Source organism: Xiphophorus hellerii, chromosome 17, assembly GCF_003331165.1.
Source record: "Xiphophorus hellerii strain 12219 chromosome 17, Xiphophorus_hellerii-4.1, whole genome shotgun sequence".
Lineage (NCBI taxonomy): Eukaryota > Metazoa > Chordata > Actinopteri > Cyprinodontiformes > Poeciliidae > Xiphophorus > Xiphophorus hellerii.
Window position 1 is genome coordinate 6277995 of NC_045688.1, and position 25904 is coordinate 6303898.

General features: G+C 39.3%; 1 protein-coding gene across 1 annotated transcript in view; it reads left to right on the plus strand.

Annotated features, from left to right (window-relative positions):
* Positions 1-25904, plus strand: part of snd1 (staphylococcal nuclease and tudor domain containing 1) — a 188126-nt gene that overhangs the window by 133670 nt on the left and 28552 nt on the right. The window contains exon 18 of the mRNA XM_032588843.1: positions 16002-16143. Coding sequence (XP_032444734.1) covers positions 16002-16143 — 142 coding nt within the window. The remainder of the gene's footprint in view (positions 1-16001; positions 16144-25904) is intronic.

Sequence of the window (25904 nt, forward strand, 5' to 3'; positions counted from 1 at the left end):
ACTATGACATGAGGATTCGTCTGCTTTGAGCGTGTCTTTACTCCTGCTGTCATCTTTCTTCTCAGCATTGTATGCCCAAACTGAACCAACCACACAAAAGCAAAGAGCTGACAGAGGCTTTTTCATATGGCCAACAGATTACATAATTTGATTCTCAGTGTGCTGTGTGCACATCCCTGCTCACACTAACTTGGTTGCAGATGGAAGGAGCGCCACACATGCATACACCATACTCTCACTGTCTCTTTTCTGCTTACTCAAACATGCTTTAAGCCTGTGCAGACTTTGCGCACACACACTTCTGCACAGACACTCACTCTCCGAGGACACCACCACCCCCCACTTTAGTCGGCAAGCTGGACCCTTAGTGCCCGGAGGCAGAGAGACCGAATGATGGAGAAAGAGATCAGTGGACCTACTGATGTGTGTGTGCTGTTTACACCCCACCTCCCAGTTCTCTCCTGGTCTTCATCTCCCTGCCCCCGCCCCAATTCTGAGCTGCAAATTCAGCAGTCTGTCACCTATACTCACAGACCTGCAAAATCACACACAAATACTCTTTCCATCTTTATGTGCTTCATTCACCATCTGACTGACTGTGCAACCACGCATATTGCAGTCACCTGCAAAGTCAAGGGCACAAACCTGCTTTATTTATTTATTTTTTTTATAGGCATGAAACTAAGACCTCCTTAATGACGTCTGAGCAGTCTCACCTTCTGCTTGCTGAATTATACATTTACATGAGTTGCAGGATTACATGCTGACGTTTTAAATGTCATCTGAAAGATGCATCAAGGCACAAGGACATCAGTCCGGTCCTGAGGAAGAAGTACACACTCAGAAGTAGGCCTCTTAGTTTAGTCATCTGTGCATATGTGATGTGCCTGGTCAGTTTTCCTTCTACTCTTTTTTTATCTAGTTGATTTATTTCTGTGCATCACACTTTATTGTTTTGTATTTGGTTATATGTTTCTATCTTGTTTTTTTGTTGTTGTTGTTGTTTATATGTATTAATGTCTGCCCTCTAATCCCAAGACATCCACAAAACACGCATGCTATGAAATGGCTCTGACATTTTGAATATCAGCTTCTAGTTTGGCTCTACATAATAACAAAAACTATTGATAAAAAATTATTATTTTTCAATGGTGATCAAGATATAACATGCATAAATGCCTGCACGTCTGGAACAAACACCAAAAGTCACTAGTGCCAGCTTCTCAAGTGAAGCGATTGCTGGTTGGTTGGATGGATGGGTGTTTGATTGGGTGGGTGGACGACTGGCTGAATGGTTTGATGGATGGAGGGTTGTTTGGCTGATTGAGTGTATGGAGGGATGGTTGGTTTATTGGATTGTAAGCCTGACTGACTGAAAATGAACTATTATCAAAATGATATTGCCATTTTTCACCATGTACACTTTGTCTAAATACATTAAGTGTATTATTTCTAGACTCAATAAATAACTGTTAGATAATTGTGCTTTAAATATGGATCAAAGTAATGGTGATTATACTTCTTCCAATCAAGCAGCTCTTCTCAGATCAGAGAGGTGCAGGTTTTTCACCATCTTCAGCTCCTCATTATCCAAATATCTTAGGTGATTTCTTTTAATGCAGTTCTTTATATCGCAGCAGATTGACACCAAGCTTCATCAACCACAATGGAAAAACACCTGTGGTCTGTGCTTATGAGGCCTCCCTACTGCTTAAAATTCAGTCTTCCCCCATTTTTACTCCCTTTTTTCACTTATTTTCACCTTCATTTCTGCTGATTAAAATAGTGAAGGACTACAGTTTGGTTGGTGGATTATTTGCCCTGTTTTTTTGGACTAGTTCCTCTTGGGAATGTGTGAGGAAACACTTTTCCACTTGGTTTGACGGGGAGTTGTTGTAGCCGACTCTTTTATGCCTCCGTTAAAATGAAATGTGTACAATTCCGGGAGGCTCTGACCCAAACCTGCAGAGCACCAGACCATTGGAACACGTTGATTATTTTTCATTTTAATCCACCCTGGTTTTTTATTTTCTCCTGTGTGTTGGTTTATACCAAATTTTATTTGGAGCCTCTTTGAATCACATCTGACTCTTTCATACTTTGGTACAAAAACAAGACTGCAAGGTCCTAAAACTACAATGACTCTGCTTCACATAAAAGTTTACTTTTTCTGCAATTTTAATATTTTTAAATTTACTATATCAATAATTTTTTTTCTGTCTGTTTACCCCTTTTGTCCTCAACTGCCCAGATATAAGCTGAATCATGCTGGAAGATCATTTGGTGACATAAAATAATGTTTTGTTACAGTCGACTGAATCGAATGTAGAAAATTCTGTTAAATAGTTTTTAGAACAGACAAGTAACGCCCTAAGTCAGTCGCTCTTTGATGCTTGACACCTATTTTTTTCCAACTACAACATAAGCCAGATTTCTAAAGTATGGAATTACAAAGGGATGAAGTAACCGTCACCCAGCAGTGACACTTCCTTATTCTTGCAAGGCATTTAATTGAGAATTTTACCCATCATCCTCTCAGTTTCTCCTTCCTGTTTTTTCCCCCCATGCAAATATGACATTTTCCCCTGATGTTGATTGGCATTTATGCATTCTTGTTCCATCAAGGAAATGCTAAAACATTTAATATGCACATTTTCATCCAGCTTCAGGGCTGCTCTCTTATAGTTCTAATTTAATCATGGATGAAGCAAGACAGAGTGTGATATCCACAATTCGGCTAAAAATAAGATGCAGGCAATTTATAGTCATTTACACACACTTTGACATTTTTTAAGGCCTGTGCTTGGAGCCACACTTAACTCTATTTAATGTGGGCTGCCACTGAAGCATTCCTCTCTTACATTTTCCATGCCTTTACTTCCTTTGGTCCTCTCTTGTCTAATGAAATGGCAAATATTTGTTTCTTGGGGGCATCATTTAGGTGCTCTCCTTGCTGGTTAGGCTAACGTTTGTTCTGCTTGATAAATAAAGGCTCTCTTCTTTTAGTTACAAAGCAATGAGAAAATGATGATGCATCACATATAACTGTTATTTAAGATGACAAGTATGTGTTGCCTTTGTTATGTCTGATATGGGTAGGGAAGCTTTAAGGTTTAAGAATGCAAACATTTTTATTTTCAATTTTTAACTGTAAATTAAGTCAGTATTTGTACTGAGACCTGAAATGTAAAGAAAATGAATTACAGTAGAGATGCTGGGCTTACAAGGATTTAGTCCTCATTTATTTTAAATGAGTAAAACTTTTTATTTTGTTTAGTTTTATTAGATTAGAACTATAGAAGAAATGGAAAGTGATGACCCAGGATTGCAAACTGCAGAACTGAGAGCGCTTTGGCTGCTAGGAATATTTGTCAAAATAATGCAAAGCTAAAACGGATGAGGCCAGTCTACTTTTAGCAGTGGAAGGAGAGAAGAAGTTTGCTGTATAGCTGAAGTGGGCACAAACGCCTCATCAGTTCTCTTTATTACCTGCGCATAGACACATTGTCAGGCTGTTTCTTGGTTGAGCAGCCAGTTCTTTTCCTAAATGAATTTGCTTATTCTTTCTCCTCTGTTCACCTTCCAACTGCGTCCCTCGTGCGTAGTCCTCTTCTGTTCAACCCCTCCACTGTTTCTTTCTTTTTATTCATTTGCTCCTGCTCCAGTACCTGCACACTATCAACCCCTGTTTTTCTCTTTCCCAATCTCATCTTTAATTCAGCTTCTTTGTCTTTTTGATTCCCTTATTCCCCCATCTGCTTTTTACATTTTCACAATCTAAGCCCTGAATTAGGCATCCTATTTATTAATCTGCCTACCTCCACATGCGCTCTAATGCGCTGCCACAAAGAGACTACATGACTACATTTTGGTTTATTATCCGTTATTGGGTTTAAATCTGTTTTTTTCGTAGGAATCAGTTGTTGCCAGGATGTTGAATAAAGTGTGTGCCTGTGCATTTTACTCCGAAAGAGAAAATGTTCTGGGTTCCTGTAAATGTCTGGAATTTCATTAAGGATTTTCCAGTTTTGAATAAGTAGGAGGAGAAAAAACAAATGTATATTTCACAATAATTGTACTTTATTCCTTGATTCAATGTCCTAATGATTCTTTATTTTCTGCCATTCATTTTTAAACTATTTGTCCATTTGATCTTCTATCCTTTCTTTTCATGCATCTGTCCATTTATTTTCCTTTCATCCAACTTTTCTTCCTTTCAACCTTTTACCAATCCTACATTTCTCATTTATCCATGATGTTCTCCCTCTCATCCTTTTTTCTATTCCTTCATAATGCTTTCCTTCTATCCATCCAAGACTGCGTTCACACTGCAGCATAAAGTGACCCAATTCCGATTTTTTTGCCAGGGCCATTCACACTGCCGCACATATGCTACCTGTATGTATTCTGCAGTCTGAACGGGCAAACGACCTGAAAGTGTCCCACGTGCGCAGTGAAGGGCGCAATAGCGTCAGCGTTCTCAGTGTTCTGCCAACTACCATGAAAAGAAGAAGTGCTCAGTGTTTGCGGAAGTAAACTTGGAGGCTAACGGTGGAGCATAGCTTACACATTTGAAGTTGTTGTCTGACCGGAGCAGCATATTGACAACTTAATCCTCAGATAGTCCATCATGGTTGTTGTTTTCCTTCCCGTTTGCGCGTATCAAGACGCAGAATAATGAGATTTGTTGAGTATCAGTGACGTTCATTTCGGAGGTATGCGACCTGGACGTTAGGTCGCATTTGAATTGGATACGTATCGGATATGGGTCACATTCGAAAAGAATCCGACCTGTGCTGTTCAGACTGTCATGAAAAGATCGGATACAGCTCGCATTACATCAAAAAAAATCGGAATTGGGTCACTTCAGGCTCCAGTGTGAACGCAGCCCAAATGTCCGTTCATCCATTTATCTATCCATTCATCTATCAAGTCATCTGTCCATCCTTTCTTTCATCCGTTTCTCCTTCCATCTTTTTAAGTTTGAAGCTTAATGCTTTTCCCCTCATGCTGTACATTACCATTTATACTGTTCAATTCAAAAACACTTTTCTAATACCAAACGAAAATTACATATTTGTTAAATATAAAGTTTTGTGGAAACAAAATCAAGTGTTTGGTTGAGTTCTTACTTGAGTCTCGGTGCAAGATAACGTTTTGTTTAGACTTACATTTAAAACTCTGATATTCAGAGGTCATGTGAATGAGGTGAAGGATTTCTAGCACATTTGCATAAAAAAGAAATTACATCCCTAAAGACTTTTTCAGTTTTTAACCTCAGTCTCTGAATTCACTAAGGGCAAATCTGTTTTAACAGGCTGTTTTTATATAATCTAAATTGAAACAAGAGGCTTATAAAATCATGTATGTTGGTTACATTTTCCATGTGAGCAGTCTAGAGTGCATCTTGCCCGATTCGTTTTCCCTCATTAGTCTACAGAAAAGATGGCTGAAGTGTGGTGGTTGGAATGTCCTCAACAGGACTTTCAAGTTACCTGGGAAAGAAATGTCTCAATGTTGAAGAGATCTTAGTGAGTTTGTAAGAGTTTCCGTCTAATTTAGGTCAGACTGTGTTCAGCTCGATGCTTTCTTGCCTGCAGAAAACACTTTACATCTAGAGAATGGGACTACTCTGTTAGTTTTGGGTGTGTGTTTTTTGTGCATTTTAGAGCCGCTGTCTTTTTCTTTCCCTCTCTCTTGCCTTGGGGAGAGACAGTTATGTAATCAGAATCTCATCATCCTTGCACTTCAGATCCCACTGTTGTGCTAGGCTCTTTTTATACATTTTCTCATGTTCCAGCTATATATATATATATATATATATATATATATATATATATATATATATATATATATATATATATATATATATATATATATATGTTGGGGCAAGCAGTGTGTTTACTTCTTGCCCCTCCTTATTTTATCTTTTTTTTAACTTCTTTTAGTTTCGGTTTTCCAGGGAATTTTACATCATTTCGCCGTAGAGGTTTAGAAAACATTAGCTGTTCGGTACAAATACAAGAATACTGAACTTGAGTACACAGCTTGTCTTGAGCTCTAAAAAATTGGGTTTTTTTTCTTGTTTTGATTAGAACATATTTTGAAGAACATAATTCTCCAATATGGACTGGGGTTGTTGATCTGCTAGTAAACTTTGACCAACATACTTTGATGGGATCCAAAAGAGCGTCATTCAGTATTATCAGATATCCTTTTCTAAAGTCAAAATGAGTCTCACACTCCCACAAACTTCATTTTGGCTATCTGCCTGTGTGTAAAAAGAATGTAACATTTAAAGATATTTCAAAGAGAGGATTGTGATTATCTCACCTTTTTTTTCATCCCTTGAAAAAGAAACCTTGTACAAGAGAAACGTCAGGCATTTGAATCATAATACAAAACACGACATGTGGGAAGTGATTCAGACTTGAACTATGTCAGATTTTCTCTTTAGTGCTGTGTCCTTCTCCTTTCTTTATTTTCATACTTTTTGCTCTGCTTTTTTTCCCCTCTATGCTCTTCAGCGCTGCCATATTAACCCCTCTGTCAGTCTGCGAGTCAGCGCCGTCGCCACTGCCTCACTCCCACCAGCAGCCATCAGAAATCATCTGCAGAGAAAAGCTCAAGAAGCAACAAAGCCACCATGGCAACTGTTGGCAACACATGTAGCGTTTTTAATTACCAAGCTGATTAATTGCTTTTTAATTGCATACTTAGACAAAATAAACTTCTGTCCCCATTCCCTTCTTTGTTCCTTAAACTCTTCAGTAATTTCCAGTGATCAGCTGGAGAGTGTCCTCTCAATGACAATAATCCTGTTGAGCTGAAAGGCATTTTATAGACTAGAGCGACACAAAAGCAGCAAAGAGCAGAATAGGGACACATGGGCTTCAAACTGCTGCCTCCTCTTAACTCTGCATGCTGCCAAGGCAGGTGGGCGCATTTCTGGGGAGCCCAACTTCACCAATACGTCTTCAAGGTTATATAAAGGACCCTTACTGACAAAATACATAAAGATGACATTTTTAAAAGCAATGTTATCTATTTTGATTACATTACTTGTCACTGTGAAATGAAATAAATGAAAATTGTTACCTTGGAGACATATTCACTTGGAAAGAACTTGAGTACTTTAGGATCCAATCCGGTTGTCCGGTTATGTATTCTGCGTTTGTATTCTGAGTTTCCATTCATGGCTGAACAATGTGAAAATTGTCTGTCACCTGACAATTTCTCGGTGCATCTCTAACAAGTAATCATTTCTATTATGATTTTTATTATTATCATTCATCACTTAGTGCCCAGTCGAAATGACAGTGAGACTAAAGATGCTGCTTGCTTGATCACCCAAATACCTGAAAATCAGTGAGGCCAAACAGTTTGTGTAATCATAGTAAACAAAGCCAAATCAAGCCCTGTTCGTCTCTGTTTCCTCCCGCTTTCTTTCAGTAGCAACTCATTTTGTCATCAAGGTTATGGTGACAGTTAGTACATTAGGAGACTTTTCCTGTTCCTGATGTATTTTACTCGCCCTCCATCCCTGCATCGGTTCTCATCATTCGTCTAATTCTTTTGAAGAATGAAAAACTCAACCGTGTTCCGCCATGCTTTGGAGTGGTGAACTTTAATTGCGTGCTTATTCCCCGCTGTTGTTTTATGATTATTTTTTTCTTTTATTGCTGTGATCTCTCTCTGCTTGATCATGTTCTAATGGCCGCGGACAGACACAGTCACCGCTCCGGTTAGAAAAACAGGCCATTTGATGTAAGGCTCCATATGCCGGAGCAACTGCCTCCGGGGAAGATGTGTGTGTGTGTGTGTGTGTGTGTGTGTGGTGGTTCTGCTGTGTGTCTCATCTGCATACGGCGCTCCGATCCTCTCAGCCGTCTGGTCTCCCATGCCAGCGGAGGAGGGTGGCACCTTTAAGCACGTTAGCACAGGTACAGGTTATTTTTGTGCATTGCTTTGATTATACACCCATTTGCTCTGTTTCTATGGCAACCTTATGCTCCCTCTCGGTTCTTATGTTCATAGCACCCATCTTTGACAGGTGCAAGTTAGAGTTTAATGCTAATTGCATTTTGTCTGCATGACGACAAGTCCGTTCCTCCTCCAGCTGATGCAGTCGTGTTCAGGAGGATCAATTTGTGTCGATTTAAAAAAAAAAAAAAAGAAAAAGAAAAACCTTGCAAGTGCCCGGCATGATAGCCTCAGGTTGCATTCAAGCCCCTCGCCGTCTCGTACGTGTCTGCTTGCCTGTATGCGAGTTTTGGCAGCGTAAGTGGGGGTCACATTAGGCGTGTAAGCTGGGGTTGAGTAGCCTCGCTGACTGCCTGCTGCCTCTTTGATGGGAGAACATCTGTTGGCTGTGATACGAAGCTGGGGAGGATCTCTTTCTCTCTCCTTCTCCTTCGCTCCTTTGCTTGCTCCGTGGTCTCTGTTACGAATTCCCCAGCTGCTTCGCTCTCTCCCATCTTCTGGGGGAAAAAGAAAAAAAAACTGCCTACCCGTCCCCCACCACCTGTTCAGTTTTAATACATAATTTATCTGCTAAAGTAACCACATCTGAGAGACTCAACCCTATGTCCATTTCCAGTTTTCTGTCAGCTTTCTGTCTGTTTAATTCAGCCTGCTGGGTGAATTAAAGTTTTTAATTTACTGCCTTCAACCTGCAGAAATGTGCACCATTAAGGAAGCAAAACTTAAAAAAAAATAAAATAAATTAAAAGAATTATTACACTAATTTACCAGGAGCGAAAATCATCTCTAAATTTGCCCGATCTGTCAACTTTTTACTAAGTTTAACATTCATCCAAGGACTGCAGCTGTAGATGAAAGGAGTGCACCGTCTTTAAGACGGAGCACAGCCTGAAACTGTCAGCACTCATTACATGTTTGATTACATTTTAAATCAGAAGCCACTATTTTATATCTGAGTTGCGCAGTTTTTCTACTGGCTGAATGGAATGGATGCATGTCTCTGAACAGATCAACTATCTGGCGGCAGTCAGATAGGCCATAATCATTCTGGACCTGATTATTACGCAATTACCATCCCTTGCAAATGTATGGATGCCTCAGTTTTCTATGCTACAGCCACAAACTAAAGTGCATGTATTTTGTATTTAAATTTGTGACATAGCATTATATTGACCAGCACATAATACATGGTGTTGAAATAATTTTTTACTAGTTTGTGTATGTAATACTTTTTTTGATTTGCTTTTGCCTTACGTGATCTCTTGATTTATTCTTGCTTCTTTATTGTGGCTGACATGGGAAAAAAAGACAGAGTTTCTCTAAACGTATTTTACTGGTGCTGTGTGATTTCAGTTTTTACTGTTTTGAAATAATCCTGTCTGCAACTTGACATGTTTTGTTACCAAGTCCTGTTATGTGGCCTTGCAGACCAATAACCAGTCATATTATGTTACCTCAGTTTGACAGGAACTATGTTGCTACTAAGTCGAGTCTGTACCCAAACCGGTTTCCCAAGGTCACAGCCACAATTCGTTTGTTTGTGATCTTTTTATTGTGTGTATGGTTATGGTAATTATCCTATAATTGGATAGATTAAGACCAAAACCTTGAACAGCAGACAAATCGTCTTTCCAAAGTCTCCCCTTCCTTAAATGCTTCATCCTTTTGCTGAAGCTGCTTTATTTGAGCCGCCAGGGTTAATGTGCGACATCACTAACCTCTTTGAACCCCAGAGATGGGCGTTTCATGGTCCCAGAGGTAATGGGTTCATGTCTTTTCACTTTAATGGAACAGAACAACTTGGCCATCCCAGCACCTGTCACTCAACTCTAATATCCGGCCAAGATTGATGAGGCATGTTCTCACAGGAAAGGTGTTCTGCTTGAAGCAGACATGGACTCTGCAGTGACCTAGTGTTTTGCAACAAAATATAACCCAATCATTGTAAAACGGGCAGTAGATCAAAGTGCTGGGCTATGGTAACTCTCCTTTCAAACAGTGAAGCTGGGGTTTACCTTTGTGAGTTCAAAGACTTACCTGGAATCAGCCTCTCATTATATTAGTCACTGGTGGTGAGTTATATTGGTGTGCATTGCTGTTATTAGAGAATAAAGTGTACGAAGCATTTATGACTACTTCAGTGTGCGTCATTATTGAAATGACCTCATGGAAAGTATTTACTTTTTTGTTTGTTTTAAAAGAAATGCCTTCTATTAAAATTACATCATATTATTTTTATTTATGAATCTTCTACATATATTCTTTTTTCTCTTAAGGTACGTAGCATTTTTTTCTTAGTGTCGGGCTTCAATTTGAACAAAACACTTTAATTTCTGTATTCTGACTGGTCATGTGTTTGGGCCTTATGGTGTGTGTAACCTTATTGATGATGAGTGTTTATTCTGTAGAAACCGTCGAACGGTCTGCATTGTAATTATCGTGGTTGTGATGAGGCAAAGAATCTGACTGAAGCAGGTGTCTGTCTTGTTGATCATTCCTCGCCTGTAATTGCTTAGTCGATACAGACAACATCGTTAAGGAACAGGAAATCCGGGGTCGCCCACCTTTCTGCTTCACAAACCTGGAGCACTCATTAACATGATACCAGTGCTGTTTTTTTAAATGAGCTCTTAGCATGCCAATCAAATCTTCCCCTTGGCCGAATAACAAATGTCTTTTTTAATGTGATATCAATGAGATGTGGAGGGAACAATGTTCTTTATCTAAAATCTTAGAGAAATGTTTATGTATCGATAATCTTTTCTGTAGTATGTTAAAATTGAGCAGTCTGGGCGTGCCGTGGTGGCGTAGGGGATAGCGCGACCCATGTTTGAAGGCCCTGAGTCCTCGACGCGGCTGTCGCGGGTTCGACTCCCGGACCCGACGACATTTGCCGCATGGCTTCCCTCCTCTCTGTCCCCCTTTCCTGTCAGCCTACTTTCATATAAGAGACACTAGAGCCCACAAAAGACCCCCTGGACGGGTGAAAAAAACAAAAAAATTAAAATTGAGCCGTCTGAGACTTGTTGCACTTCCTGGCATGGCAGTTGAGGGGCCCACAATTCATAACAGTGGGGCTCTGCCCCTACCCTGCATGTATGCATTTATGTCTGAATTAATGAGTGGAGAGATGAGTGCGGATTGGTCTGTAGGATATGTAGTGAGTTTTGAAGACCCCACTGTGTTCCGACAGCAGAGCCTTCTCCACCTCAACCCCTAACTCCTGTGTGTGAAAAGTGAATAATTTTCTCTCGAACAGATTCATCAGGGTCATAATGGGGCTAAATTGATTAACAAAGGGCACTTTTATGACTAACACCGCCCTATTGATTTCAATTGTCCTCCACAGCTGATTACGTGATGAATTAATAACAGAGCTACATAAAAGACATGCAAGAAGATGTACCTGGGGTGTGTTGCTCAATCTTTTAGTTGGTTCACAAGTCCTTCAATTTTTTTTCTGTTATACACAAGTGGGTCATTTATTGTGATGGAGTTACTTCCTCTGCTGATGTGTGTTGGAATCAGATGACTCATCTGGGTATTGCTGCCGTCACTGCATTACTTTTGTTGGCACTTACGAAAGGAAGACTAAGTCTCCAATGAGTTCTTTTTAATATCAAAGAATAATAATCAGTGTTTACCTTAATATAAAAACAGAGTTGACACTCCTTTTGCGGTTTGTAAAAGATTAACATGTTTAAACGCCAGGAAGTCTGTGGTAAAAGGACCGGTTTTATTCTCCACCTGTGAGATATGGAATTTGATTTCAGTAAAAATAGAAACTGGCCTTCCTGTAAACTTGAAATGCATGGTGTGCCTACAGATGATTCATAGATATTGCTCAGGTGATAAAACAGGTAATGACAGGGGTAGACCCAAAAGATTTTCAATCCTAAGCATCTTGGGAAAATAGCAGAAAAACATTTCTCCATGGTTTATAATCTATTTCTTGATTCACCAACACTATTTATGGCATTTGTGGTCATTTAAAGTGTAACTTCTTGAGAAAGTTCTGCTGAAATTTTAATAAAATGTAGTATCCATACACAAAAATTGGATGGAAAATAAACCCTTCAAATTGGCAAATATGATTCTAGATAAGTAGGTAATTTCCAAATTAAAAAAATTGAGCCAGCCAGGGGCACAAAAAAAGTTGTACCAGCCCATAACAAACTGCACTAGCCGCCACTTTTATTTTATTTTTTAAAATATTTGTCTTCTTTAAAAGGGATTGATTTAAATTTGAGCACATCTCATGTTACATAGTAACCATATACAACACTTCAATTGGATCTATACTGGCTGCCTCTGTCATACATGCTACATGTAACACCTCACGCTCATTACCATGTTGACTCAATTTTCATTCTCACCCCTTCCTCTGCCATAATGTGGCAACTGTGTGGATATTAATATACTTGTGCTCCAATGTGTGAATTTGTTCCGCTACGCCCATATCCCGGTCTTGAGGGACACTTTGTTCACTTCAAGCCGTAAATATTTCAATAAATTCAGCCCAAGCCAGTTGGCAGACCTCTTAACTACCTGAAGAAGAGCTTTGCTTGCTGTTGAAGAGCCTCACTTCAGCCAGTAGAGTATCTCATCCACCAGGCTGACAAAGTAAAGCTCTGTAAAACTGCTCAACTGCAGGTATATTATACTTTACGGCCATGCAAATTGGTATGCAATCTTTAAATCTTCAACTTCTTAGTTCCAGTTCTGGCAATTGAATCCCAACTGTGGATTTTCTGCTTGTGGCGTGTAGTTCAGATTTACTCAGAGCAACCACAGAAAGATCTCTGATTGGGCAATAAGGAATAGATATTAATGTGAGGGGATGGGAAAACATTTCTCTTAAAAACAAAACATTGACCGCAGTTGAGATGCAGTGAGAGATCCACATGAAATTCTGAAACCAGGATCCAATAACTCTATCCTCCAGGATAAAAACTCGCTCCTGCACAGAGCCAGAGTGTTTGGAGTGGAGAAGATGGAATGGCTTCCCTCGTTTTTATTCCTTATTGTTGTGAGAGGGTGCAATCATCCAATCCACCAAGCAGTTCCAAGCAAGAGTGATTACCAGGTTTTGAGGGCATTAGCCACAAGTTTTGCTGTGTTGCTCATTGCATGGACTTGTAATCCTTGCAAGTCTTTCCTCCAGGGTTTTTACACATTCTAGAAAACTATCAAAAAGTATTTTCCAGGTCTGAATTTATACCTCCTAAATGCTTTCCTTCTGTGTTCTTGCAGCCATCCCTGGGTCATTACATCTTTCATTCCCTGTTCTTGGTAATTTGTGAGTCCATCTTTCTGTTCTTGCCTCCTTCTTTGTCTGTCTCTGTTCTTCCTTCCCTCCTTTTGTTCTTACTGTCTTTTCTCATTACCTTCCTAACTTCAAACCATTCTTTTATCCTTCCTTTCTTCCTTTTGTCATTTCTCTTTTCCACCTTCCTGTCGCTCCTTTGCCTAATTTTTTTTCCTTGTTTTTTCTTCTCTCCTTTCTCTTTTCTATCGTTCTTTCATCTTGTGCTTTCTTTCCTTCATTTCATCCCTCTTTATAGAAACACCGGTCATAAATTCATTGTTGGTAGCACACAAGAGGGGCCGGAGAGAACAAATGGAACGAAAGACATTTGCCGAAGGGGAGACACAAAAGCCAAGAAACAAAGTCATAATTTCAAGTTTTCAACATTCAAACTCTATCAAACATGCTTGAACACTTTATCTTTTATTATGCGATTCTGATTGCCATCATTGAGCATATAAGCAACCTTCTCCCCCATCATCACATTACCCTCCCAGATTAACTTGTCACTCTCTCGGGTGTAAATGTGTTCTTCATTCTACAGCTGCCATGAAGGTCATCCTGGTCTCCATCATTAGGACTTGTTCTCCCTTCAACTCCAGCTTAATTGCCTGTTGGTTAGGCCCATTTAGGTGTATTTCTTCCCCCCTCTCTCACATCACTTCTGGCAGCTTGGTGGCTCTCGTCTGTGGCTGTAGTTGCCGCGTCGCATACCTGCATTCAAATGGAACAAACAGGACGGTTGGCTGCTCACGGAAGGTCATCAGCCCTGGGCGCCGCAAGTGCATGAGTTTGCATTTTTTTAAAAACGACTTGGACTATAGCGTCTCTAATGGTGCATTCAGGCAGGATGCAAAACAAGTTTTTATCCTTTTGTAATCATTCTAATCACCAGTGTTTTGGCAGCGTTAGACACAATTAATGAATTGAATGCACAGCGCTTTATGCTCTTTCATAAAGGCGCAACAAAGAAAGCAGCAGCAGCTGTGGTGTGTTTGTCTTTCTCTCCCCACAAATGTTTTACTGCAGACAGAAGAATGCAAACTGATGAAGCTGTTCGGGACACCTGGGAGCCGGAAAAAAAGTTGATGTTTTTGTTTATAGGCTGTCGTCCAATGGGTAATATTTTAAAAGGAGCTTTTTGTCTTACATTCTTTGACAAGAACTTTAAAAACAAAATCAGTGGAAATTAGTTTTGTCAGCCTTTTATTTTTTTATTTTTTATTATCTAATAATTTCTCGCCCCCTTGAGACCGACACACCCTTGCGATCGGACATCATGTCCTACTTGGATTTCCAACACTTGCTACCGCGGTAAAAGTGTTGCAGTGATGGCCACCGGGCTAATGAATGGTGACACCTAATCTTTGTCATCCCTAATTGGTGCTGCAGGTTTGATTAAAAGCCGAGTCATGTCAGCTCCCTCAGAATGTGGGAAGCATGTTTATTACGGGATGCGGTGGATTCCAGGGTTCGTCAGCGTGCTTGTAATGTGTGCATTCGGCCGCATATGTTTGCTATGCTAATATTGCACACACCTGCCTGGTGCTGAGGCAAAAATCCTGCTTGATCTTGGGCTTTGTGAAGCGTGGCTGCGTTTTTGCTCTTCATTAACCTTGCTTGCCCTCAATCCCTGAAATTCCATCTTGTTTATTTTCTGTCAACTTTCTTTTCTCCCTTTTTGTATTTCTGCTTCTTTTTTTCATTTTTAAGCATTTTGTTTTATTCCAGATGAACTCAGGTTCTGTTTTATGAATTTCCTCATTCTGACATTGAAGGTTGACAGAGAGCTGTCTTTTTAGGGTTAAAATCAGTTTTTCTTACAAATCCTGCTCAATTATATGCATATAAACACAAATTAGCAGTCAGATGCAGCAGCAAATTAAGAAAAATAAATGTTGTAGTTCTTGACAGATAGGGAAAAAACCCAAACAGCTAATCAAATGACCAACCAGATATTCCTGAGCTTTTTTTTTTTTCATCTGACCTTTTTAAAATAAAATCCTTCCTAAATTGCCAGTAGATAAACAGCACCGAGTTCTGCTGCTACAGCCCCACAGAAAGTTTAAGCCCAAAGCGCCACTGCACTTCTCGACTTTAGAACTTCCTGCTTTGGTGCACCTCATCTTCCAAAGATTCCTCCACGGGGAGTTTATTAGTTTCCTTTCATCCTCACCATCTTGTGCTTGAATGCGTGCTTAACACCATTGCTCTATTGAAGTTGTACACAAACACGTAACATTCTGTGTTAATAACCACCCACTCAGTGCACTGCATCCCTTGCACTCTGCTAACACACTCACGCACACATCTACTGATGTCCACGCAGTTTGATTTGTGGCCCAAGGCAAAGCTGTTCTCCCTAATGAGCCGCCTGCCCTCTGTTTTTCCAAGGGAGGTGAGGGAGAACTAACCTTGATGCAGCATAGAAGGGATCCAACCTGCTTACACACACAAACTTGAACTGCTGTGCTTGTGAAAGAAACTCTGTGGCTGTATCTTTTATCCAGCTTGTGACATTATCACCAAGTTGATGATGTTGAAGTTAACCTCATCATACGTCTAGATGTACCATATCTGCCTGAAATCAAGGGAGATATTTATTCGTATTTGCGTCACAAAGCATTTTCAGGTTTATTGAAACTATGCATGAACTGTAAGTCAAATTTTGGAATAACTGAGCTGTAACTTTTTTTCTCTGTGTTCTTAGATCTGGGCCAACTACGAGGAGAAGCCCGTGGAGGAGGTTGTGCATGTCTCTGAGGAGAAGGAACGTGTGGCCAACTACAGACCCGTATATGTGACTGAAATCACCGACACCCTGCACTTCTACGCCCAGGATGTGGAGACAGGTACAGACACTTTCTCTGTTTTAATATGTTTAAAATGCATTTCCACGTTGTGTCGTATTGCAACCACAAACTTTGCTTGCTGTTAGATCTAAAATAAGTCAAAATAAGTAGTGGATATGGAAAGGAAAAATACTAGTCAAAGTAAAGACTAGTATAATATTTAAGTTTTTTCTTTCTAATAAGGGAGGGGGGGAGGGATAAATAATATTTCTTACTATTCAGTTTCGCAGTTGTTCACTACTTTGACTTGTCATGTAATCCTAATAAACGACATTACATTTAATAAACGACATTACATTTTCTGGTTGTAACAAGACAAAATGTGAAAGGTTAGAAACACTTTTGAGGAGAACTGTACTGTTACATTGTGGCTCAAAAATTATAAAATAGAGGAAGCACCAGGAGGCTGGCTGATTTTAATTATGTAAAATATTCATTTGTACATTTTAGCTTATCTTCATACTGCAGTAGCTGCTTGTATGGAAATAATCAATGTCTCTGTAGAAAAGTGAAGACCAGGGTTCTTTAACTTTCTGCTCTGCTTTTTTACCTCCACACTGATTTCATTAATGAGAATTAATTCTGTTGCAAAGACGTTGACTGCACCTCTTACCTCCAACATTTTTCACACTAGTGGAGACCCAATAACTGAACCTCCCTCTTGTTTCTACTAATAAATGGTTGTAGTAATGAAGAGCGATGGCTGCAGGCGCTAACTATTGGGGTCCAACTTGATTCCAAGCATTTAATCTTCCAGAAGTTGTTCAACTCAATGAGCACTTGAAAACCTACTTGGTGCAAAAATCACTTAATTTTCCACCAGGGTATTTGAACCATCATTCTTGTTGGGACTGATATCATGTGCAGAAATGGAAAAGGTGTTGTCACTCTGTGACAACAAATTTCAAATTTTATTCTACTTGGAAAAAGAAGAAAATTCCGAATTATTCAGATTTTGGAATAAAAAAAATGGCATAAAACTCTTAAGTTGTGTCTCGGAGTATACCGCCTCAGATTTGAGCTCTGGGAAGTGACAATTATTACATCATGATGCGACCGCTTTGCTTTTAGTCGCTTGAAAATGAAAACCACAGAAGAAATAAAGAAAACTGGTTTTCTTTCACATTAATTGCCAATTTGTTGTGCATGCGTTCATGCTGCTTTGAATGCCTAAAACTTTGATCAAGAATATCTAAGGACAGGCCAAGCTTATGTTTTGGTACAGTTTGAATTTTTTTTTTGTGAGTGTTCCAAGAGTCGTTAAATAACAGCATAATTATCCTTGCAGGCAATACCAGAAGCATTTAGAGAGTTTACTGTAGCAAAAAAGGACTAATTAGCTTCTTTTGATTCAAAATGTGTCCATTCTAAGTTAGTTTGTGCTCAGTTTCACATGTAATAAGACGATTCAATAAAAACTACTTTCAGCATATTGATTTTTTTTTTCGCCAGAATGGAACAGATCTGAACTGTTCATAGAAATTGTCTCTATCTGCCAGGTCATGGGAGCTGCCCTGAATTCAGAAGCCTTCCTGTCACTCCTGCTCCCTCATCTGTCTCCACTAGCTGTAGACGTTCAAAGGCCATGAAATCAAAATTGTCCATCTTTTCTTTTGTTTTTTTTCTCTTTTTTTTGTCATTTGCCTCCCCCAACATAATTAATGAATTTACCTTCAATTAACAAGATTTTAACTCAAAGAATATAACTCACGGAATCTAATTTAATCATAACAAGCATATATAAACCTTTCAGTTTGCAGCTCTCTCTATGTTTCATCTCTATGCAATAAAAAATCTACAGGTTCCTTGAAATATGTGGAAATATAATGTTATTCCTTCTCTTGCCGTGAGCTATAAATTCAAATCAAAACCGTAGCGCCACCTCTGGCTACGGTGCTGCTGCCCCAGTCAGTCGGGATTGATGCTCTGATTTTTGTCTGGGCTTTTATGGTTCAGAATCACGTTACAGCGAAGGGCCAGAAATTTGACATTACATGTCCAAACCTGAAGTTTGGATTAATGCCACTAGCGGCCCTTGTGGTCTTTAGGAGAAATAAATGCTGAATAGTTCATCATCTTGTTTTTCAAGTTCTCTATATATCTTGGACATTAAGGAAGAGCAGGAAACGGAGTCCATACAACTTTTCCCGCCATGTAAAATTGTACACAAACAGCGTTTTTTCATATTGCTGCTCTCAGTGTATTTTGACAGGAGAGCTATGAGTTATTCAATCTTTTCTCATAAAAAGCCTTTATTTTAGATGATCCAGCAGTGCTGGCAGCTTCTTATATATTTATTTTTTTCATTTAATTGGCTTGTGTTCTTCCAACAAGCAGCTTATAGGGTGGTTTCATAAAACAAAACAAAAAAATGTTGTTCTCAGCAGGGGAGTAAAACCTGACCGGTCCTCTTCCCCTCTGCTTCCCTCTCCTGTTGGGTTGCTTGGCCCCCCTCCTCTATCTCCTCCACTTTCTCCACCTCCTCTCCTGCCTCACAGTTCCTTTCATTTCTGCAGGTGCGCACTCAGAGCTGCATTAAGTCATCTGGGCTTCTTGAGTTGAACATCAAAGTGTTAGAGGCTGTAAAATCACACGAGCTGAGTGCTTTAAAATATTACATGCCACCACCCTCACCCCACAACATTTCTTAGTGAGCAAGTTTACACACAGATCCAGTGTGAAGCAGAGTACTTTAGTGTTTACAGCAGATGACAATAGGCCATCTTAAAAGGAAATACACAAGTGGCTTCCTCATGTGTGCCCATGTTAATGATATGAGCCATTTCGAATGGCTTCATTTGACTCTGTTAAGCGAAACTCCAACCATGTGTAAAATATTTTGGTTATATCATATTAACCAGCAGCCAGTCATTCATACATTTATTTTTGCAACTGTTTTTGGAAGATACTTCATTAGTACATTAATGCAATGCTATCCTGAAGACTTTGATTCAAATTTCACCCAATTTTCTATCTGGTAAAATTAAATCCCGATATAAAATCTACCCTTTATTTTCTTCCGGTCTCTTTCAGTTTGATTCCTATAAATAAACAATTTCACAACCTTTTATGAAAAAGTGTTTATTTACACATACACTTTTTAGCATAACTAAGCTAAAAATGCGCTGTATTTAAATTTTTTTCTTAAGAATTTAGCTTGTTTACGTTTTCATTAACTGTGGTTGTGATAGATCTGACAAATCTTAAATCCTGATAAAACCAAATTAACTGAGGGACCCACTGCTGATCGATTACTATACTCCCAAAAGCCTTTTGTTTTTTTAAGAATATATAGTTATTGCTTTATTATAGAAAATTGCCGTAAATCGTTGATTGTTAAAGCAATTACACAATGTGCAATTTCAGGCACGGCTGGTGGCTAAAAGCTCCTTTTGGTACCTGATAGTTAAGTATGTGTAAAAAAAAAAAAAAAAAATGCTAAAAGTACAGAATAGGAAATGCACCACTTTAGAAATTTGTAACAAGTTTTTGATTAAAATTTTTGTTAATGTTTGACCTGCCTGCTCTGATTTTTAGCCACTTTTGATATATTTATCAATTTCATCATTCAAGAGTTTTTAAGAACATCATTAAAAATCTAATTTTCAATTATTTGTATTATCAATGGTTAATTATTTTCAGAGCTGAACAGTTGTACTGTTTATTTAAGCCATTTTTAGCATCTTATGTCAGCATGTTTAGCATTAATAAAACAGCATTCCCTGTGTCTATTCTGTGGAAATTGTAGATTCCTATTGTGAAAAGCTGCTAGCCTTTCCAAATCACATTACATGACTGTAGGTGAAAGTTCAAAACAATGAAACAGAGTTACTAAGCTTCACTTCATTTGGCCTTCTTGTTATCTGCTGAAAGCCATGGTAAACCTTTCTCTAAAGCTACAGTTTTTTTTAAAATTATTTGTTTATTTTTTTCAATTTTGCCAAAATAACACACATTTAGAAAACAGTGATAAACAGGCTTCACATAACTATCAAGAGTATGGCAGAAAGAGATCAAGTCTTCCAGGAATCAGGCTGATGCAAAGAAAAATTATGTATTTGTTAGAATTATAGTATACTTCTCACTGGAAGAGAATGCAATAAAATGAATTGAGAATCATTCAGAAGAGCAAGGAAGTGTAAACAAAAGGGAACAAAAAATTCCTTAAAATCTGTAGCTGTTTAACATATCTGAGGCTTCGCAGTGCACAAGTAAAAATGAGTAACGCAGCAGAAAAAAGCTAAAGAAACATCAATTTCAGTTGGTTGTACACTTGTTTAAGTAGAACAGAGAAGATGAGGAAGGAGAAAAAGGAACATCGCCATTAATATTTAGAGCCAGTTTCCAAACCATTAACCCTGAGGGAGTTGTGTCTATGTAATAAAGTTGGGTGTATTTATTTATTTATTGTGGTCTGTAGAGATGAGTGGCTGCTGAAAAGCCTTCACAGCTTTCTAGATGTTAAAGTTCATGCATCGGTCTCTAAAGTAGTTACTTTTTCTGAGCTATTAAAATGCAGTCAGAAATGCAGCTTGCAGCGTCATTTTCCCTCATGGGTCCTGTATCTGCTACAGGTTTGACCCTTTTCCCCATTTTAATCATTTGCATTTAATTAATGTTCCCCTCCCCCTATTTCACATATGAATATATTTACACTTGGTTGATAACTGATTGCTTCCACATTAGAAATAGATTTTCCCAGAGGATTTAGGAAATTGATCTGTAATCCTGTTTATTTTAGGATTTCATCTTGTTAAGCAGTCATTTATTGTTTTCTAACACCCTCTACCTCATTTCAACTCCTCAACCCACCCCTTTGCTTCAGTGGTGCTGTTTCTGATCCCCCTGTTTTCCTTCTGTGTGCCGTTTCCTCTCTGGAGGCTATATGTAATTACTGTCAGAAGGGAGCCGGCACAGATCTGTGCAACCTTGGATACTCTGAGACAAAAGGCCACTCCAGACACATGAAGGGAGACGACTCTGAACTATGTAGAGCTGGTAGTATACTACTCTGCTGGAAGCAGGCTTGGTAAAAAAAACAATCCAAATGCAGGTTTGGAGTCTTTCTGGGTAGAATCCAGAACTGCAGCAGCTAGAATATTGCTTGTTTATACACTTCAGGGATGTTGTATTAAGTTTTTGTTTCCTATGGGATACAGACTGTACACTTATTTCACTGCAGACACGACTCCGCTCTGTTTGACGAAGTAATGGGTCAAGGAGGTAAAGTCGAATGTCCCTCACTTCGGTGACACTGCTGGGGTAATTTTTGGGGATCTCAAGGCTTTCCCAGATGAGAAGGGATATGTAGTCTCTCTGGTGAGATCAGGGTTCACTCTGGGGTGTCTTTCAATGGGATGTATCCTGAAAACTTTCAAGCATCCTAGAAACTTTCAGATCAAATTGATCAGATATGTGGTCATTACCCACATTTCAATAGTATAGGACATAATTTTCCTAGCCAAATTGGAAGTTCCCGGTCCTTAATACTGCCAAATGCAAACAAGAGCAAAAGATGCTTTAACTCCTCTGCTTGAAGCAGAGACATATTGTTGACCCACAGGAAGCAGTCCGGTTTACAAAAATAGCCTCAGACTTGGAAGAGGGGACCTTTCATCCTGGTGACTTTGGACTGGGCCGTGACTTGCTTTCATTTTCTAAGCAAGGAAGATGCTCCTTCCTTTATGCTTCTAACACGTCTTGTTATATATTTTTTTTATCCAGCAGTACTTCAACATAATGAAGATTCATTTTCTGTGTTAACTGTACAGTAATTACTATATTAGTGGATTAATGTTGGGTGGAAAATTAATTTCGTCAGACTCAAAATGGACCAAAGTTTTGTGACTTCCCACCGTGCCACTTTTACGATTTATCCTTAATCTTTCAGAGTGACTGAATGTAAGGAGTGTACAATAACATCTCCCACCTGTTTCTGCACACTTCTGCTCATCTGGCTGTAAAAGGACAAAACTTTTTTTTTTCTTTCAAGAAAGGCAAATTTATCTTAGAAAAAGTTTCAAGTTAAATGATGTGGAACTCCACTAATCTAAATAAGTGCTAAAGTTGAGGTGACTAAAACCGGCCTATTGAGACTGGCTCCTAAAATGGTCTCTGTCCAGCAGAGTTGAGACTCGGTAATACAGTATATCATTAAAAGTATAAGCTCTTTGAGTGACAGGTGAGTGCTGACATGTGGTGTCCTTTCAGAGGCATCGCTACACATCACTTCTTGATTCAGAGGTTCAGCGGGGTTACAGACAAACTTTGAGCTTGGGCTTCCAGAATACCAGACTATGATTAATTTGTGGTATGTGGTGTCGACTCAGCACCAATATACTTTTTAATTTTTTCTTAATCAGCTGTGCTCATGTGGTGATTATATTTCTGGGCAGCATTCCTTTAGGTTGCTCACTGATTTTTGCCCACCACGCACACATACACACCCCCACACACACAGATCCCTACCCCACCTGCTCCGGACCTCACGTTGTTGTCACCTCCATGGTCCTGAATTGCTGGGCCTGACCCTCACCAGCAAATACACACACACACTTCTTGCTCACACCAAACCTCAGCTGCAGTGCGGCTGGCTGAACATGCTGTCTAGAGCTTGTTCCCTGGCACCAATACAGACTCGTAATGAGTGGAGTCGTTCCCCTTCCAACCAGGTGCCACTCCGTCCACATTATTCACACTTCTACCTTTTACACACAGCAGCTGTTCTTCACCTAATGATGCTGGACCCATCTACTGATAGAGCAGCACGGCCAGATCGCGGCTCCCTTTCTAGTCGCTTGAAATGTTAGTTTTTCTTTGACTTTTTAATTTGTCTTATATGGTCTTGATGTTGTTGATAATACTTGTCCTCGCACCTTATTTGTGGTGTTTATTTAACAAAGACTACTTTCAAATCAGTGCCGCATTTTATCTTGATAAAGATGAATTGCCCTCTAAATGGATGCCATGTCAAAGGAGCAAAGTGATTATTACTTTGCAGCATGAAGCATGAAGGATGGATGAATAGTTAGAAAAGGTTTGCATAAGGCTGCAAAAATTCCTGCCTTTTTCTTTTCTTTTTAAAGCAATTAATAAAAATTATTTTGGTTCACATATTTCTGTTGCAGTGGGCATCAAGCCAGAGGTAGATATCATTCATCTTGTGTTGTAAGCCTTTCAGAAAGGTTTTGTCTTTTTTTTTGGTAAATTTTAAGAGTTGAATAGTCTAATTACGCCAATATAATAAAGGAACCAATTGTACAGTGGAAAAATGTACTCCTCTTTCTGGCTAAAGACAAAAGGAGTGATAGAAAAGCCTAAATGTGACTATTGTTGTAATGATTATGGTGAACAGTTTAATGGTCGCATCAAATTAAAGGAGAATGGTTTTAATTGAAATACTGTTATCGTAGGGTGTATGTAATTAGGTTCATGCTACAGCTATAAAACCATATTAATTTAAATTTTACATTGGATGTAATTAGACTTAATGCCATGAAGAAAGAATCAAGTGCTCTGTTTCAGTACCTTAGCAGGCTGACAAAATGGATGAGAACTGCTAATTAGAAGTCTTTACATTGAGTCCATGGGTCTGTTCTCCTCTTAAAGTCCCATGTTTGTTAAATTGGATTTTGAACTTTATAGGTCCCACTTGATCGAATACCTACTAAATAGAGCAGCCAAGCTGGTACATGCATTTACTCATAGCATTTCACGTTACATACTTGATGTTAGTTTTTGTGAAAAAGAAAAACTTTCTTCACTTCAGAGTCTTCAGAGTTCAGTGCTACAAGCTTGGAGTAAAGACTCATATATTTGGCCTTATCCCCCAATCTGTTTTGCCTTCTGTTTGTTCATTCTGCATGGAGGCCTGTTGGAGGAGTACTGTAGATGAAAGTTCTCGTCTCTTGCGCGATGTTTACTCGGACAGGCATGTTTAATCAGCTCTGATTGGAAAATTGTGCTTCATTCAGACAAGAAGTTCTTGTGTTTGTGTGGTCTGCCCTTGGGTGAATTTCTTATTATCCCTTCTGCAAAACTGTCTGCCTGTCTACTGTGATAAGGATATGCACTGCAAAACCAGTCCGACCCTCTAGAAAGACAGAACAAGCTGCTCTTTGGGCTACAGTCAGAATGTGACTTTCTGTGATGGTTCAGAGTTGGACATCCCCACAAAATGTCACATTTATCCAGATGTATTTTCTAACCTGCTCAGCTGAGAGAGAGCTCAAGCTTCTGTTGTCTATACTCTAGAGTGTGAGCGCTCTCTTTGCAAGTTTGAGTAAAACTCCAGAGAAAGCTGGGCTTTACATTGCTGTTTATTTCTCATAGGGTCTTGAATTGGTAGAAGATTCCATAAAACATCCTTTCAATTCAAAGAAGAGTTCTGGTGGTTCAATGTTTCTTCTGTTTACGGATGAGGGACGCCACTGTTCCCAATGAGTCTTTCAATGCTTCTGATTTTTCTGTACACTTCCTCCATTGACACAGTCCTGTCTCTATGACAATTACTTTAACTTTATCATTTGTTTCTGCTCTGACATCCACACTCGACAGCGAGACCTTATATACAGATGGTGCATGCCTTTCTAAGTAATACCTAGTCAACTTTCTGTTCTGCAAGTGGACTCTAGCTGTAGAAACATTTGAAGGATGATCAGTGCAAACTAAGCAAAAAATGAAGACCTTCAAATACTCTCCGGGTGCAATGTGAGTGAAAGTTGCAGCAGACTTGACAGCTGATGCTGCCGTTCTTCTTTCCTAGATTCTTCTTGATGTAGAGGATGTGGTGGTTAGAGGTCAGACTCTTCCTGGATGATCTCTCCTCTGTCAGGGTGTCTGTAGATAAATCAGATACGTAAGTTAGCTTCTAAAAGGTCAGCTCAGCTGTCGGTCTGAGCCAGGATGCTTTTGATTTTAGGTGGAAAATGAGCATCGCCCATTCTTCACTGCTCCAGCAAGCTTGATTCACACTAATGTCAGCATTTGGAAGGATTACCTAAATTGAAATGACTGAGTGGGATTTTTCACAGTGGTGTGCCTCTTTTTAGGCTATAATGGGGTTCTCTTCAAAATTGGCCAAATGTGTGCACATTTGAACTAATTTGGAGAATACAAATCTATCCCATTGGTATTTTTGGACCTTTGTCTATTGGACAACTAAATCAGACCATTAGCTTCAGCCGGTTAGCCTTTACAGGTGGCAGAAAAAGAAGGTGAGAGACTAAACCAAGAGAGACCACTAGATGCCTTCTTTGTTTACATTTTTCAGAGACAGAAACAGTAATTTGCTGTAAAAGACTCCAGACTGTTGGCAAGAAAAGAACGGAGGAGGGTAATTGGTGGTAGTGGGGGGTTTCAGATGAGGTGCAATCTCATATCCCGCTCTAGAGGGAGTGAAGCTGTATGTGTCGAGCATTAGGATCATTTGGGTTTTTTTTATGGTGACATAAACTTACAGTTCATAAAACATCAGTCAGTAAGGAGAGAGGGGGAACTTTCTCCTATCTTAGCTCTCTACTCAGTATTCCCCAGCTGAGTGCTGGTTCTCCTTTGACTAGCCTTAGCGGATATAACTCTCAACTGTGTTTCTTGTTTGGCAGACCTCAGGCAGTTGTGTGTTCTGGGTGTGTTTGAGTTGTTAAATGATGGACAATCCATTCATTTAGAGTAACAGCAGTCAGTCCTCAAGGGTCTCTTTTTAGAGCAACAACTCTGTCACTCTTTCCTCAGGCATTTCCTAATAAATGACACTACCTTAC